This window comes from Protopterus annectens, chromosome 16.part0, assembly GCF_019279795.1.
Source record: "Protopterus annectens isolate FY-2018-M chromosome 16.part0, PAN1.0, whole genome shotgun sequence".
In the NCBI taxonomy this organism is placed as follows: domain Eukaryota; kingdom Metazoa; phylum Chordata; order Ceratodontiformes; family Protopteridae; genus Protopterus; species Protopterus annectens.
Window position 1 is genome coordinate 106,806,505 of NC_056750.1, and position 17,544 is coordinate 106,824,048.

General features: G+C 45.2%; 1 protein-coding gene across 2 annotated transcripts in view; it reads left to right on the forward strand.

Annotated features, from left to right (window-relative positions):
* LOC122790862 (protein mono-ADP-ribosyltransferase PARP14-like) overlaps positions 1–17,544 on the forward strand; it is a 1,931,416-nt gene that overhangs the window by 784,227 nt on the left and 1,129,645 nt on the right. For both annotated transcript variants that reach the window (XM_044058520.1, XM_044058521.1), the window contains exon 5: positions 4,459–4,704. In XM_044058520.1, coding sequence (XP_043914455.1) covers positions 4,459–4,704 — 246 coding nt within the window. The remainder of the gene's footprint in view (positions 1–4,458; positions 4,705–17,544) is intronic.

The following is a 17,544-nucleotide window of genomic DNA, read 5'->3' on the forward strand; positions in this document are numbered from 1 at the left end:
CTCCACCAACAAGAAAAATCCCGGACGTTCCACCCAGTTACAGGGAACAAGCAACAGTAGAGGTCCAAACTTTGCTAAGAAAAACAGTCATCCAACCAGTTTCAGAAAACCAGACAGGATCCGGAACTTACTCAAGATTCTTTTTAGTTCCAAAAAAAGACTGGGGACTGGAGACCAATATTGGACTTCAGCAGACTCAGCAGATCTGTCAAGAAAGAGAAGTCTCAGATGGTCACGCTTTAGACGATACTTCCCTTCTTAGGGAAAGACAATTGAATGTGCTCGATTGATCTCCAGAATGCATACTACCACATAAAAATGGCCAGGCCATCCAGGGATCATATGCACTTCCTTTTAGGAGCCTATCATTTCCAGTTTCGAGCCCTGCCCTTTGTTCTCTCTAGAGCCCCCAGAGTGTTCACCAAATGCATGGTAGTGGTCACAGCTCACCTGAGACATTTAGGATTCCAGGTGTTTCCGTACCTAAACGATTGGCTCCTCACCGCCACCACCAGCCATCAACTCTTTGAAGTCAGGGAATCCACTGTGTCTCTCTGCAGCCAGTTGGGCATTACAATAAACTCAGAAAAATCAGCTTTTTCACCATCGCAGCATATCATCTTTATTGGAGCAGAACTAGACACCACCACCACCACCACGCTAAGACTTCCAGTAGAAAGAGTCTTACTACTCCATCAGCAGGTCCACATTGATAACCAAAAACAAGCTCCAGCATCAGAAGTTCTAAACTTGTTAGGTATGATGGCTGCAGCAATTCTGACCATACCACTGGGTCGTATGCACATGTGGATACTGCAGTGGCTGTTGTTCACTCAATGGTCTTACTAAGAGCTCCCCATGCCTCACCTGATAATGATCACAAACTCCTGCAAAAAGGATCTTCAATGGTGGTTGACCTCACTTTATGTCACAATAGGACTTCCCTTTGTTTTACTTCCACCAGCGGCCACAGTGACCATGGACACTTTCCTGATAGGGTGGGGGGGACATTTTCAGGGAAGAACTGCCCAAGGCACATGGACCGATCAAGAGACACATCTGCACATCAGTGACTTAGAGATGAGAGCAGTACTTCTGGCATTGCAGTACTTCCAGGACTCTCTTCTTCTTGGTACGATTGCGATTCAGACAGACAACATGTCAGTGGTCTGGTACTTGAACAAACAAGGAGGAACCAGGTCATACCTCCTTTGTCGTGAGGCCCTAAGAGTATGGCAATGGGCTGTATCCACCCAGCGCTTTCTGTTAGCAATGCACATCCTGGGGAAATCCAGTGTGATAACAGACAAGCTGAGAAGAGCAATTTTGTTGCCCCATGAGTTGTCCCTCAAGAAAGAAATAGCGGACAGGATATTCTGCAGGTGGGGCCAGCTTTGCTGCGACCTTTTTGCCAGTCACATGAACACGAAATGCAGAAGCTACTTTGCCCTGATTCCTCCTCTGGGAGAAGCCTCAAGGGACGCACTCGTTCATGATTGGCCCCCTGGTCTCCTCTATGCATTCCCACCAATACCTTTGATACCCAAGGTATAACAGAAAGCAAAAGCCCTGGGAATAGCCCCTCATTGGCATCGTCAGATTTGGTTCCGTTTCCTTCGACTTCATCTTGTGAAGGACCCCTGGATTCTGGACCCAGTTCCGGACCTTCTGACGCACTCATCTGGGGAACTTCATCCCTCTTTGCAGTCCCCGAAGCTGACAGCTTGGCTGCTCCAATTCCCATCATAGCCAGGTTCCAGAACCTTTCGTATGAGACAAAGCAAATTCTCTTTTCCTCTCATAAATCCTCTGCGAGGAAGCTTTACCTTAGCAAATGGAAAATATTTTCTATAAGGGCCTCTAATAACAATATTGATCCTTACCAAGCCCCTATGGCCTCTGTACTAGAGTTCTTGACCATGATCTTCAGTAAAGGAGCTGCAGCAGCAACAGTCCATGTTCAACTTGCTGCCATTTCTAATTTTCATCTTGGATTCGAAGGATTGAATATTATGTCACACAAATTATCTAAAGCCTTTCTCAAAAGGACCTTTCACCTCAGACCACCTGTGAAATCTCCCTATTCCTCATGGAATCTAAATTTTATGCTTTCCCACATCATTCTTCCTCCATTTGAACCAACTTCCTCATGTGACCTCAAATATTTGTCATGGAAGACTATCTTTTTAGTGGCTGTTACTTCTGCCCACAGAGTGTCAGAGCTTCAGGCCTTATCTCTTAAACCTCCTTACTTGATTTTCCATGTTGACAGAGTCTCACTTAGAACAAATCCTTCTTTTTTGCCTAAGGTTTGCACTGAAACTAATCTTAACCAAATTATTGATTTGCCAGTTTTCTTCCCCAACCACTCCAACAATCTAGAATACATGCTACACAAACTTGATGTTCACAGACAGCTCAGATTTTATTTGGTAGAACAAAAGATTTCAGGAAATCGGATCAGCTTTTTGTTTCCTTTTCAGACTCCCAGAAAGGTGTGCCAGTGGCTAAAACAAATCTGTCTAAATGGTTATCGTATTGTATCACCTTTGTTTATTCAGCTGCCAATATGTCCCTACAACATAAGATTAAAGCTCATTCAAGCAGAGCAGTTTCTACATCTTCTGCTTTTTCTGCCAGACTTCCTATTGATAGCATTTGTGCAGCAGCCACTTGGTCAAAACCTCATACTTTTATCACTCATTACAAAGTTGACAGGACTTCCAGGGATAAAGCCTCCATTGGATCCACTGTCCTGAAAAATATACTCCTGTGAGCCACCCGAGATGGTGCTTGTCACGCTACCCATCAGTAAGAATGAATGGTGAGATAGAACAACTTCACATAAAGAAGTTTTGTACTTACCGTAACGTTCCATGTGAGTTGTTCATCTCGCCTTCATTCTTGCGTCCCTCCTAACCCCTCCTGGGCTTTTAGATTACTGAGATGCTGGATCTATCATGATTGCTCAGCCTTTCTATACCTTCTCTTGGGAGTAATAGAATGACATATGGTATTGTTATACGCAGCAAACAAGATCTAAGGTAATTCTAGGTGCATCATGGGATAGGGACTTAGCCTCAAGCTATTTGAAGACCTCAAGCTTTATAGTAGGCCGACTTGGAGCCGAGGGATCAGCTCCGAACCCATCAGTAAGCATGAAGGCGAGATGAACAACTCACATGGAACGTTATGTTAAGCACATAACTTCTTTTTTGTGTCCTTTGACTGCTATTCAGTGAAGCATGTAAGTTGACAAAATGAAGGAGATCATTTCTCTTGATAGTAATTAGAAGTATACTCCATAATCTTGGAACTGTCATGTTTTAGTATTAGTGATATTTATTTTTAATAGGAGGTCCTCTCATATAGCAGGTAGCGTTAGCTCCCCCAGCAGTGCATGCATTCCAGACACAGACTTTAAATAGAAATGGATCGGGCATTGTGTTACAGACCATGCAGTGGTCACCTGTCAGTAACCTAAAGGCAGAATACAATGGCAATTCTTGAATGAATAGTTTGTTTTTCCAGTGCTTTGATTTTTTTAGTAATCATGCCTCTTAAAGTTCCTTAAGTTGGCTTTTTTGAAGGCCACAAACTTCAGTATTGTATTCAGTAACAGTGTCTCAACTCACTGAGGTATAAAGTGATACACTGACCTCCCTATAGTGACTAAGCATGCCTTCAGATTAGATAATGGCTTTTCTGACTTTGGTAGATGGAGCTTGATCAAAGTTGAAATCACTAGCTTCTTGTGGTTCTTCTTTTATTTGACCATTTCTGTTATACTTGTATTTTATGTCCTTCTTTCCGTGTATCACGATTCTGCATTTATTGCCGTTAAAGGTGAAGTCATTGCTACTACACTAGGTGTGTATTTTTTGTAGACCATTTAGAGAACAATAGCATATTTTATTAAGGTAAATATATTACCCAACTTCCTTTTAGTACCATATCCAATCCATTGTTCATTTTCTATTTTTGTATCTGAGAAGATGTGGCCCTGACACAGAGCCTGTAGAACATCACTGGCAATGTCTGTTGGACTGTACTAGTAGCCCTGCACTTTGACTTGTGTTCTGCTGATTTACCATTGAATTGCACATGAATTTACTTTGTCAGACATTCCCTTAAATGGGATAATGTGGAATGCCTTACAAAGGTCAAGATTATCAATATATATATATATTTCTGGTCCTTCGTCAAGTTCTAATCTTACCGCTTTAACAAATGCCACAAGTTTAAAAAAGAAAATCTTGGAAGCTAAGAATGAAAGATAGTGAAAAAGAATTTTACAGTAGAGAGAAAAAAGATGAACAACAATTGCACTTTATTAACCTTTCATATGTCATAGTCCTTACTAGTCTGAGGTGGTAACTATTTTGCTTTGTGTGGCAAAGCATATGTACATATTGTAAGAAACTACTTTTGACTTCTGCAACTGTTTACTTTTATTAGGTGGATGTACTGGTTGTTCCGTTGACTACAGATTTGAATTTAATGTCAACAATGGTGTCAAAATGCATTCTTCTGAAAGCTGGGGACAATTTACGACATCAGTTTTTCATACAGTCTCAAGGTCGTAGTTTTGAACCTGGAGATATTGTTCCAGTAAACACCTCAGAAATTCCCGCTCTGGACTGCAAGTGGCTATATTACGTGATACGCCCCAAATTGGATGAATTGAAAGGGAAAACAAAGGAGGTACTGTATGCCACAGTTCTTTTCTTTATTCATATAAAACAATGTTCAATCCAGTGCATGACTATAACTGCACATTTGTTCACTCATTAACAGAATACAACATATTTATTTTTTATTTGGCATTTGTTTAGCAATAGTCACGGAATATAACGACATAATATGCGCACATACACACACACACACACACACACACACACACACACACACACACACACACACACACACACACACATAGCTCTGTGGCGTAAAGGGCTAAAACCCTGACTACAACCTGACTACAACACAGATGACCTGGTTTGAGTAGCAATTTTGGCCATGGAAGATGTTAGTGGGGAAAAATTTGAAGTAAGTGGCTTTTCAACTCCCCCATCCTTGGGAGGGGATAATGATTCCAGTAAGCCATCAGCTACAATGGGAAACTTGCATGCAGGAAGTGACCATAGACAGTGGTGGGGGTATAGGCTTGATGATTCCATGCCATTATCAGTTGTGTGAATGTGGGAGCTTGCACACTTTTTGATGGTTGTATTAGATTTCTCCACAACAATGTGATTACCTATGTCAGCCACTGGAGGGGCAGGATTAGGATCATGTAAGAAATGTCCACTTATTTTACATCCTAGAAGAAGCAAAGTTGCTGGGGCAGAGGGGCATACACCTTTTAGTTCCTGGTCCAGGGATAAGCTTGAGGATTCTAGTCTGGGTAGAAGCCAGACTTACTCGGGTCAGGGGATGAGGGTGCGTGTGTCACCAGCAAGAGGAGCTAAAGGCACAGATGCAGGCAAGGGCACAAAGAGCCTTATTGCTGCCAGGATGGAAGTCTCTCCCTGGCTCTCTCACCCCTGTACTGTACTGGGCATGTCCCTGGTGTACGGGATACATGGGCTGAGTATAGTTCGGCCAGACAATGGTCAGCAGGTACAATGCAAAAAGCACATACAAAAAAAGACATGAAAACATTGTATCAAATACATTCAAGCACACATGAGTAGACCCTGAGACACCCCCCCCCCCCAACACACATACATATATGAGTGCGCACACACAAATACCAGCAGTAAATCACTGGATGCATTTCAGCTGGTGCGGAACACATTTCAAGATGATATTGCAAATGCACATTCGTATTTTTGAGCGTATCTTTAACCACAGATCTGTTTATATAAATCCCAGGGGAACACTTTGCCAAGGTTCATGGACTATATAATAATGTTATATTGAAGTTCTTTGTCAAGGCAGATCAGCATACAGCTGTGCTGGTAATGGACTGTATAAAAGTGAGATGGGAATGCTTTCACGGTTGTTTCAGCTCCCTAGTGAGGTACGGTGGGGGGGGGTGTGATTCGATGGCAAAAACTTTTTGAATGTTTTGTTACTTTTACTGCTTGCTGTTATGTTTGAACAACTTTAAACAGTCTAGAAACACTTGACTGTGGAAAGTGCAGGCAGATACAACATAGAACAAGATTTATATTAAAATTTACATTTACCATCGTACAAAATGTTTACATTACTAAACTGTTTTTGTTTGCCATGTTCACCAGTTATCTTACTTGTTAATAAAGGAATTCTTGCATTTCTGAATGAAAATGGAATATTAGATGTTAAGAAGTTATGTACTTACCATAACATTCCATGTTAGTTGTCTTCTTCTCGCCTTCGTTCTTGCTGGATGGGTTCGGAGCCGACCCTCGGCTCCGACTCGGCCTATACTATAGCTCGAGAGCTATTTTTACCGGCTCGAGGCAGCCCTATATCCCGCAATACCATGCGCTATCTCCCCAGATCTCGTTAGCAGCTAACACATAGTATAAAATTATTATTAGAATTATAATCAAAAACGGTCTCCCTGCTCGTAACCCTAATGATACAGGGTAACTGTGAAGGACTATATAACATGAAATAGAAGGACTCAGAGAACTTCAACTTTGTCCAGGCTAGGGGGCAGGAGGGAGGGACGCAAGAAAGAAGGCGAGAAGAAGACAACTAACATGGAACGTTATGGTAAGTACATAACTTCTTAATGTTAAGTTGTCATTCTCGCCTTCATTCTTGCTGGATGGGACAGCGTCCCTAGCACCTTGGCCTGGGTGGCTCAACAGAACAGACTCCTGAGTACGGTGGAACCAAAGTCAGCTCTATTTCTGGAGGCTGTATCGAGCTTGTAATGGGTAATAAAGGTATGTTGAGAAGCCCATGTAGCTGCTGCACATATGGCATCTAATGGTAACCTTGCTTGAAAGGCTGTTGATGTTGATAGTGCCCTGGTTGAATGAGTCTTAGGCCTAGACGGGAGTTGTTTGTGTCTCAACTCGTAGACAAAGGTAATGATGGATGTCAACCATCTGGAAAGAGTTACCTTTGATACTGGAAGTCCTTTCTTTCCTTCGGCATAAGAGAGAAAGAGTTGTTCTGATTTTCTGAATTGTTTTGTCCTGTCTAAATAATACTGCAGCTGGCGATGAACATCCAAATAATGTAATTTCTGTTCAGCCCTGTTTGAATAATCTGGGAAGAAAACAGGCAAGTCAATAGTGTGGTTCAGATTTGATTCAGAAGAAACATTCGGTAGAAAGGAAGGATTTGTTCTGAGAGTTACCCTGTCTTTATGAAAAACCAAATAAGGGGGACGGACAAGGCTTGGAGTTCCGATACCCTTCTGGCAGATGTTATAGCCACCAAAAACAGAGTTTTCCAAGAGAGAAGTTTGAAGGAGCAAGAAGCTGCAGGTTCAAAGGGAGGGAGAATCAATGACGTTAATACTAAATTTAAATCCCATTGTGGAGGAGGATCCTTAATGGGAGGTCTGAGCAAGAAGATGCCCTTGAGGAAAGCTTTACAGAGTTTGTGGGACATAATATTTGCTTCCGAGAGCCCCACATGAAAATTTGCAATGGCCGCTAGTTGTACTCTGATAGTGGCCGATGACGATCCTGAATAAAAAAGCTCCGCCAGAAAATCTAGAACTTTATGAATTGGTGCATTAAAAGAATCTAAGGACCTAGCTTCTGCCCAGAATGAAAAACGCTTCCATTTGCTCGCATAAGTCTTTCTAGTATTGGACTTATGGGAGGCAAGAATGATGTCACGGACAGGAAGAGAAATAAAGGGAAGCCTGGCTATGATTGGAAGTGGAGCAACCAAGCTGTGAGGTTGAGGGAACGAAGAGACTGGTGCAGCTTGCCCGTTAGATGGGTCAAAAGGTCTGGAAGGGGTTCCAGATGCCATTACTGTTCCAGTAGATAACGGTGCAGGAACGGAAACCATACTTGTCGAGGCCAATACGGAGCAATGAGGATCATTTTGGATCTCAATGCGGTTGCTTTCTGAATTAATTGCGGAATCAACGGAAAGGGGGGGTGCGTATAGAAGACCCCGAGGCCAATTGTGGACGAGAGCGTCTCTGGGGGGATGGCCTGGTAAAGGGAAGAGAGTGAAGAAGTCGAGGCACTTGCTGTTTTGAGGGGTTGCGAAAAGGTCGCGGCAAGGCTGGCCCCACTTCTGAAAAATTCTCTCTGCTACCGATTGATTTAGAGACCACTCGTGAGGCATGAGAATTGTTCTGCTCAGTCTGTCCGCTATGACGTTGGACCTCCCGGGGATGTGCCTTGCTATCAGAAACCGTTGAGAGGAGATCGCCCTTTGCCAAAATCCGAATGCTTCTTGACATAGGGGGTAGGACTTTGTTCCGCCCTGCTTGTTTATGTACCACACTACAGACATATTGTCTGTTTGAACTGCTATAGTCCCGGTGGGAAGAGAATCCTGAAGGGCTTGCAATGATAAAAGCACTGCTCTAATCTCCAGGACATTTATGTGCAGGTGGCATTCTAATTGTTGCCATGTGCCCTGGACAGTCCTGCCCTGATAGTGCCCCCCCCCCCCACCCGATCAGGGAGGCATCCATTGTCACTGTGGCAACTGGAGGGGGAAGAACAAAGGGTCTGCCCTGAAAAAGTTGAGGGGAGACCATCCGCCAGGAGAGGTGTCTCTTGCAAGATGGGGTTATCAAGATGTTGTGAGTCATTGGGAGCTGCTGAAAGGACCACTGAGAAAAAAGCATCCACTGGAGAATTCTCATGTGGAAGCGGGCTAAGGGGAGGAGAAGGATCGCTGCTACCATGAGGCCTAACGTTTTCAGTACTAACTTGACTTGAATTCTGTTGGACTGCAACAGAAAACGAACATTCCACCGTATGTTTGTCACTCTCTGAGGTGGCAATGTTGCAGACATTTCTCTGGTGTTTAGTACGGCTCCTATGAAGTTTATAGATTGACAAGGCGACAAGGAGGATTTTGCAAAGTTTATGGAAATACCTAGTTTGTTGCAAATGTGAATGGTGTAATCTCTGGCTATTTTAAGATACTGCTTGGTGGTAGCGGTAATGAGCCAGTCGTCCAAATATGGAAACACCTGGAATCCTTTTTGTCTCAGGTGAACTGTGACCACTGCCAAGCATTTGGTGAACACCCGGGGGGCTGTGGTGAGACCAAAGGGCAGGGCTCTGAATTGGAAATGACTGGCTTCCAGCCGGAAGTGGAGAAACCTCCTGGAGTGCCTGTGTATCTTTATATGATAGTACACGTTCTGAAGGTCTAATGAGCACATCCAGTTGTCTCTGCCCAAAAAGGGTAGAATGGACTGCAGTGTTACCATCCGAAATTTTGTCTTCTGCACAGACTTGTTCAGTTTGCTGAGGTCCAAAATGGGTCTCCAGTCTCCTGTCTTTTTTGGTACTAAAAAGAACCTGGAGTAGATTCTGGATCCTAGCTGGTCTGCTGGGACTGCCTGGATGACTCTTTTTTCTAACAGCTTTTTTATTTCTAGCTGTGCTTGACCCCTTTGTACGGGTGGTACGTCTGGGAGGGGTCTTGGCGATTGGATCGGAGGGGAAATGAAGGGGATTTTGTAACCCTCGGATATAATCAACTGTACCCATTTGTCTTGAGAGAGGGATTGCCAGGCTTCTGGGTACAGAGATAATCTTGCCCCGACTGCCTCCGAAGATGGACAGTCGGGCAGCTTCTCAGGAATGCTGAAAGGGTTGGTCAGGGAGGGATTCCCTTGAACCCTGGTTCTGTGGACCCCCTCTGCCCCTGGGGCGGTGTCTATTATTGTTACCCCCCTCTGCCTCTGGGGGGATGTTCACCACGTGCGGCAGGCGCGACTCCCTGTGGTTTGCGGAACCACATCTTTCCACCCTTCTGGCCTTTAGGGTAAGGTCTAGATGGTGTGGAAAAGTGAACTCCCACGGCAGAGAGAGTTTTACCATCTTGCTCGCACCTGGTGAGGGTATTCTTCACCCGAGGTCCAAACAATTCTGAACCATCAAAGGGGGTGTTGGTGAAGGACGCCTTGAAGGGATCAGCAAAATTACAGAGTCGCATCCAGGCGTGACGTCGCAACACAACACCTGTGCCTGCGGCCCTACTCGCTCCATCGGCTGCATAGGAAATAAGCCGCATGGAGGAGTTGGCAATGGAATTCAGGGTAGCCAGCTGGGAGTTAATCTTGTCCTGATACCCCACAGCAGAAGGATCCTATATGGTTTCACCCAGTTCTTTGAGCAAATCTCTCTGAAGGCGGGTGAAATGACATAAATAGTTCAGCGACCGCATGGTAAAGGTCGCTGAAGCAAATGTCCGCTTACTGTACCTGTCCACGGTCCTGGACTCTTTGTTAGGAGGATGAACAGGTACCAAAGGATCAGCTAATTCCTTCTTAGTGGCGGCTGCTACCACCATAGCATCTACCGAGACACCTTTGGTCAGAAATGGTTTGTCTTCCGGAGCATAAATAAATTTAGAAGGCCTCCTAGGGGTAGGTTCCATTGAGTCAGGAGCTGCCCACGCCTTTCTGGCCACTACTTCCATCAGTGGGTCAAAGGGAGGAGATACCCAGGAGGTAGAAGGGCGAGACCCAAAAGCGTCAAGGTAAACCGACTCATCCTCGGAGGGTTTAAGGGTGGACCAATTCCCCCTTTGTTTCAGGATCTCTAGGATGTCTGAAAAGGAGACATCCTCAGAGGGGAATCTCGGGGAACCCTCTGACTCATCCAAGTCGGTGTCCGAAGTGAGAGACTCGGGGGAGTCTATGTGCTTCCTCTTGCACTGTTTTTTTCCCAGGGGGTTCCTCTGAAGCTTCAGGGGAGGCCTCGGAGGAGGAAAAGACACCCAAAGTGGGTACCCTACGCTTTGGATCTCTGCTGTCAGTTGCAAGAGGATGGCCAGAGACCGTAACAGGCACTGTAGAGGGAGGAGCTGAAGAACCCAACCTTGAAGTGGACACTGGATCCAGCACGCTCCTCATCACCTCAAAAGCCCCCCTATCAGGCACCAAAGGCAGTACCGGCTCCGAAGATACCCGAACCGCCTCCGGCACCGACAGAGAAGGCTCCGAGAATGATGTCGGGCCCGAACTAACCAGAGCCGACACTCCGAGAGGGAGAGCGGGGTCGGACAAGGGTCCGATGCCACTTGCCCCCTCGGAGCCGACAATGGAGTCTCGGCACCCGGACCTCTCCATGGACGGTACCAGTGAAGAAGTCAGAGCCAACGACACCGGAGTCGAAGGTGGAAGTATCGGCTCAGACATGGGCAAGGTTACGGTTCCAACAAACTCCGGCTCCGAACTCGACTGGAGAGTCGGAGGAGGAAAAGAAGGCGGCACCGAGGGATCCACAGTCTGGTGAGACGGGCTTTGGAGCATTTGGGCCAGTGCCTGAGAATTTATGAGTCTACTGACTACCCTCTCAATATCGTGGTCGGAAAGCCTTGACGACCTGGAGGAATGAGTCCTATGACTCCACTCCGATAGGAGGGGTGATCTTGGAGCCGATCAGACGGATTCTAGTGAAGGAGATCTAGAGCGCTTGCGTGCTGAAGTCGGCTCCGATATGGGTTTCAGAGCAGAAACAATCTTGCTCGCATCGGCTCTGACTGGAGCCGATGTCAGAGCAATCTCAATTTCGCCAGCCCTCGACTCAAAAACTGGAGCCAAAGTTTGGTGGACTTAGATGACTTCCCCGAGCCAGACTTGGACGGGGAATCATCGGGCTTCAATAAGCCCCTCAAAATAAGTTTATTACGACGCTCCTGCAGGACTCTTGAACTAAATCCGTGACAGACAGAACAAGAGTCCTGCAGGTGCAAAGGCCCCAAGCAGTAGACGCAAGAAGTGTGACCGTCTGTCAGAGACATTTTCTGACAGCACGAGTCACACTTCTTGAATCCCGAGACCCTAACGTCTTTGGACATTGCCCTAAAGACAGTAACTCAATCAGCACACACACTCACTCACTTACACACAAGGGGGAGATGAGGGGCTGACTAGAACAACAACACACACACACACGCACACACACACACACACACACACACACACACACACACACACACACACTAAGGGGGTGAGTAAACAGAAAAAGTAAAGCCGGTAGGCCTGATTATAAAAGTTAACTAAAGGGGTGGGTAGAGGTTACAAAACAAACACTAATAAGTAACAATATCGATGAGGGAAAATAACCTAAGAAACTACCTCAAAAAATAGAAACTTTTATTGAAAATTCCTTTTACTGACCTGAGCCGGTAAAAAAGACAACCTCACAGCGAAGCGGCAAATGAGATCTGGGGAGTTAGCGCATGGTATTGTGGGATATAGGGCTGCCTCAAGCCGGTAAAAATAGCTCTCGAGCTATAGTATAGGCCGAGTCAGAGCCGAGGGTCGGCTCCGAACCCATCCAGCAAGAATGACAACTTAACATACATGTTTATGTGGTTCAGAAAGTCAATGTTCAGTGCTAGGGCTAAAGTCTTGCCAAACCAAAATGGAGGGCGCACCGGAGAAGTACGAAAAGAACCAGCCATGATAGGAGTCATAGAAATGACTCCAAAAGAATCAGTAACCACTGCGGCGCCACCCCGGATAGGAAGGGTGGATGCACAACAGGAGCAGCTTATCGTTGAGTCTACCATCACGGGTCAGACATTAGGGTTTATGCAAGCAGCAGATCCAGTTTCTTCAGCGAATACAGAGAGCCAACATATAAGAACTTTGACTGGGGAGTACAAGGATCAGGGAGCACGCCCGAAGCAGGAGCAAGCTCGACAACGTTTTTTCGAGAGATTACCAGCTTAAAAACGGACCCTGGAAGAGATCACTCAGCGAGGGAGAGACCCCAACAAAAGGGGCCATTTGACATTGGAATGACTGATTATAACCATTGTGGTATGGTGTACAATTTATCTTCTTATATTTTAACAGAGGACGAACTAACTGTTTTGAACAAAGGCTTGACCTTTGTACCAGGGAGGGTCAGTGTTTACAATGATGTAGTGTTGGATATAGCGCTTTTTTGTAGGAACTTGGCGCTTAAATGTTTGTTTAATAATGGTTCAAATAGCGCGTCTATGGACAATACTACAGCCATAGCTTTGAGACAACCTAGTACTTACATACCTCCATTTACACCAGCTATGAACATGTTCATTAATAGCTGTGAACGTGACTTGAGATGTCATTTTGATGAAGGTGTTCACAGCAAGTTTTTTAATTTAACACAAGCACAACAGGCTGCTTTAGGAAACTTATCCAACAATAAAGATATAGTCATAAAAGGAGCGGACAAAGGGGGAGCCATTGTTGTACTAGACACAGTATTGTACAATAAAAAATTGCAGGAGTTATTGGCAGATAACAGTACTTATATTCCAATCAACCCCACCATTATCATTAGGGTGATTGAAGGTGTACATAAAGAGTTGAAACGACTCCATTTTGAAATGATGATAGATGATGATCTGTTAAAACTTCCTGATGATAGCTAAGCCAACCATACCTGTCTTCAAAGCCCTACCCAAGATTCATAAATCACTCAATGACCCACCCTTTAGGCCTATTGTTTCAGGACGAGGGTGGGTCACTGAAAATGTGTCTATTTGGTTAGAATGCAACTTGAAACCTTTTGTGGAAAGGGTGCCTACCATACTGAAAGATTCGAAAGGTTTTTTACAGGTTGTGAGAGATTTTCAACTTAATCAAACACATAACAGTATTTTGGTCACATTAGATGTGCAAAACATCCTCAGAGGGAATCTCGGGAACCCTCTGACTCATCCAAGTCGGTGTCCGAAGTGAGAGACTCGGGGGAGTCTATGTGCTTCCTCTTGCACTGTTTTTTTCCCAGGGGGTTCCCCTGAAGCTTCAGGGGAGGCCTCGGAGGAGGAAAAGACACCCAAAGTGGGTACCCTACGCTTTGGATCTCTGCTGTCAGTTGCAAGAGGATGGCCAGAGACCGTAACAGGCACTGTAGAGGGAGGAGCTGAAGAACCCAACCTTGAAGTGGACACTGGATCCAGCACGCTCCTCATCACCTCAAAAGCCCCCCTATCAGGCACCAAAGGCAGTACCGGCTCCGAAGATACCCGAACCGCCTCCGGCACCGACAGAGAAGGCTCCGAGAATGATGTCGGGCCCGAACTAACCAGAGCCGATACTCCGAGAGGGAGAGCGGGGTCGGACAAGGGTCCGATGCCACTCGCCCCCTCGGAGCCGACAATGGAGTCTCGGCACCCGGACCTCTCCATGGACGGTACCAGTGAAGAAGTCAGAGCCAACGACACCGGAGTCGAAGGTGGAAGTATCGGCTCAGACGTGGGCAAGGTTACGGTTCCAACAAACTCCGGCTCCGAACTCGACTGGAGAGTCGGAGGAGGAATAGAAGGCGGCACCGAGGGATCCACAGTCTGGTGAGACGGGCTTTGGAGCATTTGGGCCAGTGCCTGAGAATTTATGAGTCTACTGACTACCCTCTCAATATCGTGGTCGGAAAGCCTTGACGACCTGGAGGAATGAGTCCTATGACTCCACTCTGATAGGAGGGGTGATCTTGGAGCCGATCAGACGGATTCTAGTGAAGGAGATCTAGAGCGCTTGCGTGCTGAAGTCGGCTCCGATATGGGTTTCAGAGCAGAAACGATCTTGCTCGCATCGGCTCTGACTGGAGCCGATGTCAGAGCAATCTCAATTTCGCCAGCCCTCGACTCAAAAACTGGAGCCAAAGTTTGGTAGGCTTAGATGACTTCCCCGAGCCAGACTTGGACGGGGAATCATCGGGCTTCAATAAGCCCCTCAAAATAAGTTTATTACGACGCTCCTGCAGGACTCTTGAACTAAATCCGTGACAGACAGAACAAGAGTCCTGCAGGTGCAAAGGCCCCAAGCAGTAGACGCAAGAAGTGTGACCGTCTGTCAGAGACATTTTCTGACAGCACGAGTCACACTTCTTGAATCCCGAGACCCTAACGTCTTTGGACATTGCCCTAAAGACAGTAACTCAATCAGCACACACACTCACTCACTTACACATAAGGGGGAGATGAGGGGCTGACTAGAACAACAACACACACACACACGCACACACACACACACACACACACACACACACACACACACACACACACTAAGGGGGTGAGTAAACAGAAAAAGTAAAGCCGGTAGGCCTGATTATAAAAGTTAACTAAAGGGGTGGGTAGAGGTTACAAAACAAACACTAATAAGTAACAATATCGATGAGGGAAAATAACCTAAGAAACTACCTCAAAAAATAGAAACTTTTATTGAAAATTCCTTTTACTGACCTGAGCCGGTAAAAAAGGCAACCTCACAGCGAAGCGGCAAATGAGATCTGGGGAGTTAGCGCATGGTATTGTGGGATATACGGCTGCCTCAAGCCGATAAAAATAGCTCTCGAGCTATAGTATAGGCCGAGTCAGAGCCGAGGGTCGGCTCCGAACCCATCCAGCAAGAATGAAGGCGAGAATGACAACTTAACATACATGTTTATGTGGTTGCTAGCAGTCTTTTATTGTAAATTTTCTTATTACTCTTCGGTCACTAGAGGTGCACATTACAGGATGGTAGTGACATTTGTCATCAGGTTATAAACATTCTGAACAGTGAGTTGCTTGCCAGCATTATGTATTATGGTTGAAACACGGTAATGTTCAGTGTACAAACTGGGGTCATCTGCCTGTGCTACTGGTTACCTGCAATCAGTTAGCAGCTTCAGTCCCAGAGGACCATCCATGGGATGGAGGAATGAATTCCAATGGTCTACTCAACTTCCTCAGGGGGGTATTTATGAAGATCCACTTCAGGAGAAACATCAGGTTGTGGTTGGAAGTTAACACTGGAGACTCCTGGTTTTTGAGCATTTTTGTCAAGAAGCCTTGTAGGGTGCTGGAGGCAGGACACATACCTACATGCTGTATGGCTTCATTGCAAGTCAGACACAATAATGTTCCAACAAAAAAGTGGGTAGAGCAAGGAGAAAAACTTATAAATTGGACTTAAAATCATTGACAATGATGCACCATTGTACCATATGCTGTCATGGGAGTCACTGTAGTAGCTTTGGCCTACATCTTTGTAGCAGTGATCTGGGTACCAGAAATCATGTCTATTGGCAGTAACAAAGAATGCACTATGGAAGGAGGGATTTTTATTCTTGGCTATCTGTATTCAAAGGCCAGCATTTCCACTGATCTCTTGTTGGTGCTGGTTCAGTAAACTGATGGTTTTTGCCACTTTCACATACAGCAAGATTGACCTACAGGGAGCACAATGTTCATTTACACAGAGCAGGAGTGACCTACAAGTTGCAGTATGTAAGTTTTGCACACAGAAGTATTGACATGCAGATTGTGGTACATGCATTTACACACACCAGTAGTAACATGCAGCCTGCACCTTTACATTGACACACTGGGAATGACTTATGGGCTGCTGTGTGCATATTTATAAACAAGAGAGTTACCTGCACACTACCTTGTGCAACTCAAACACACCAGTAGTAACCTTCTGGCTACATTTACACACATTAGGAGTGACCTGCAGGCTAAACTGCGGACATTTGCACATACCATGAGTGACCTGCAGGCTGTACTGCATATATACAAAAGCAGGGGGAGTGACCTGCAGGCTGCACTGCACACCTTTGCACACACCGGGATTGACATGCATGCTGCATTGTGCACACCTACACTTGCTAGAAGTGACATAAGACATACAGCAAGAGTGATCTGCACTACATACATTTTACACACTGGGAGTGCTTATTAGCATACAGCCCTGCACAGCTCACCACTGAGATAAGACCTTGAAGGCATGTGTATATTTGCCCTAACTCTGTAGCTGCCCCTCAGTAATACTGAATATAAGCAGTGATAGTCAGCACAAGGCTTAGTGTGCTACTGTTTTGTTCAAGAAACTGCTTTAGCATGACTTCTCTGACAGTGACTTTTAACAGGGTGCTACAAACTTCATAGACCCCTTGTGTTTTAAAAGGTTGCTTGTTCCATGCTGTACATACATAAAGCTGGAGACCTCAGGTATTCACTGTATTTCTTGTTGACTATAGCTTTGGGATATCTACCAAAAGCGTTTCGAGAGTCCTTACCCCAAGTTGCTTCAAGTGGTCAGTGATGTACCACCTGGCTAACTAGCATCTTCTGACAGCAGTGATAATGTTTGTCTTGTTTATTTTACTTTGTGATGATAATTGCTTTAATCATTACAAATTTTCAGTGTCTCCCACTGTTTTCATGATGGACAGAATGATGATTTTTATTTTATATTTGAATTTATTTGTAATAAGCTTAATTTTAACTACAGAAATACGGCTGAAGATACAGGTATATACTTTGGTTGCCATCCATACCTCTCCTTATCAATATGAAAGGAAAGTGACTAACCAACATTATTTAGGAAACCTTAAAAGATACCACTGATCAGCATTAGCATCAACACCCCTTTTCCCATTTTGTACATGAACTTAGGGT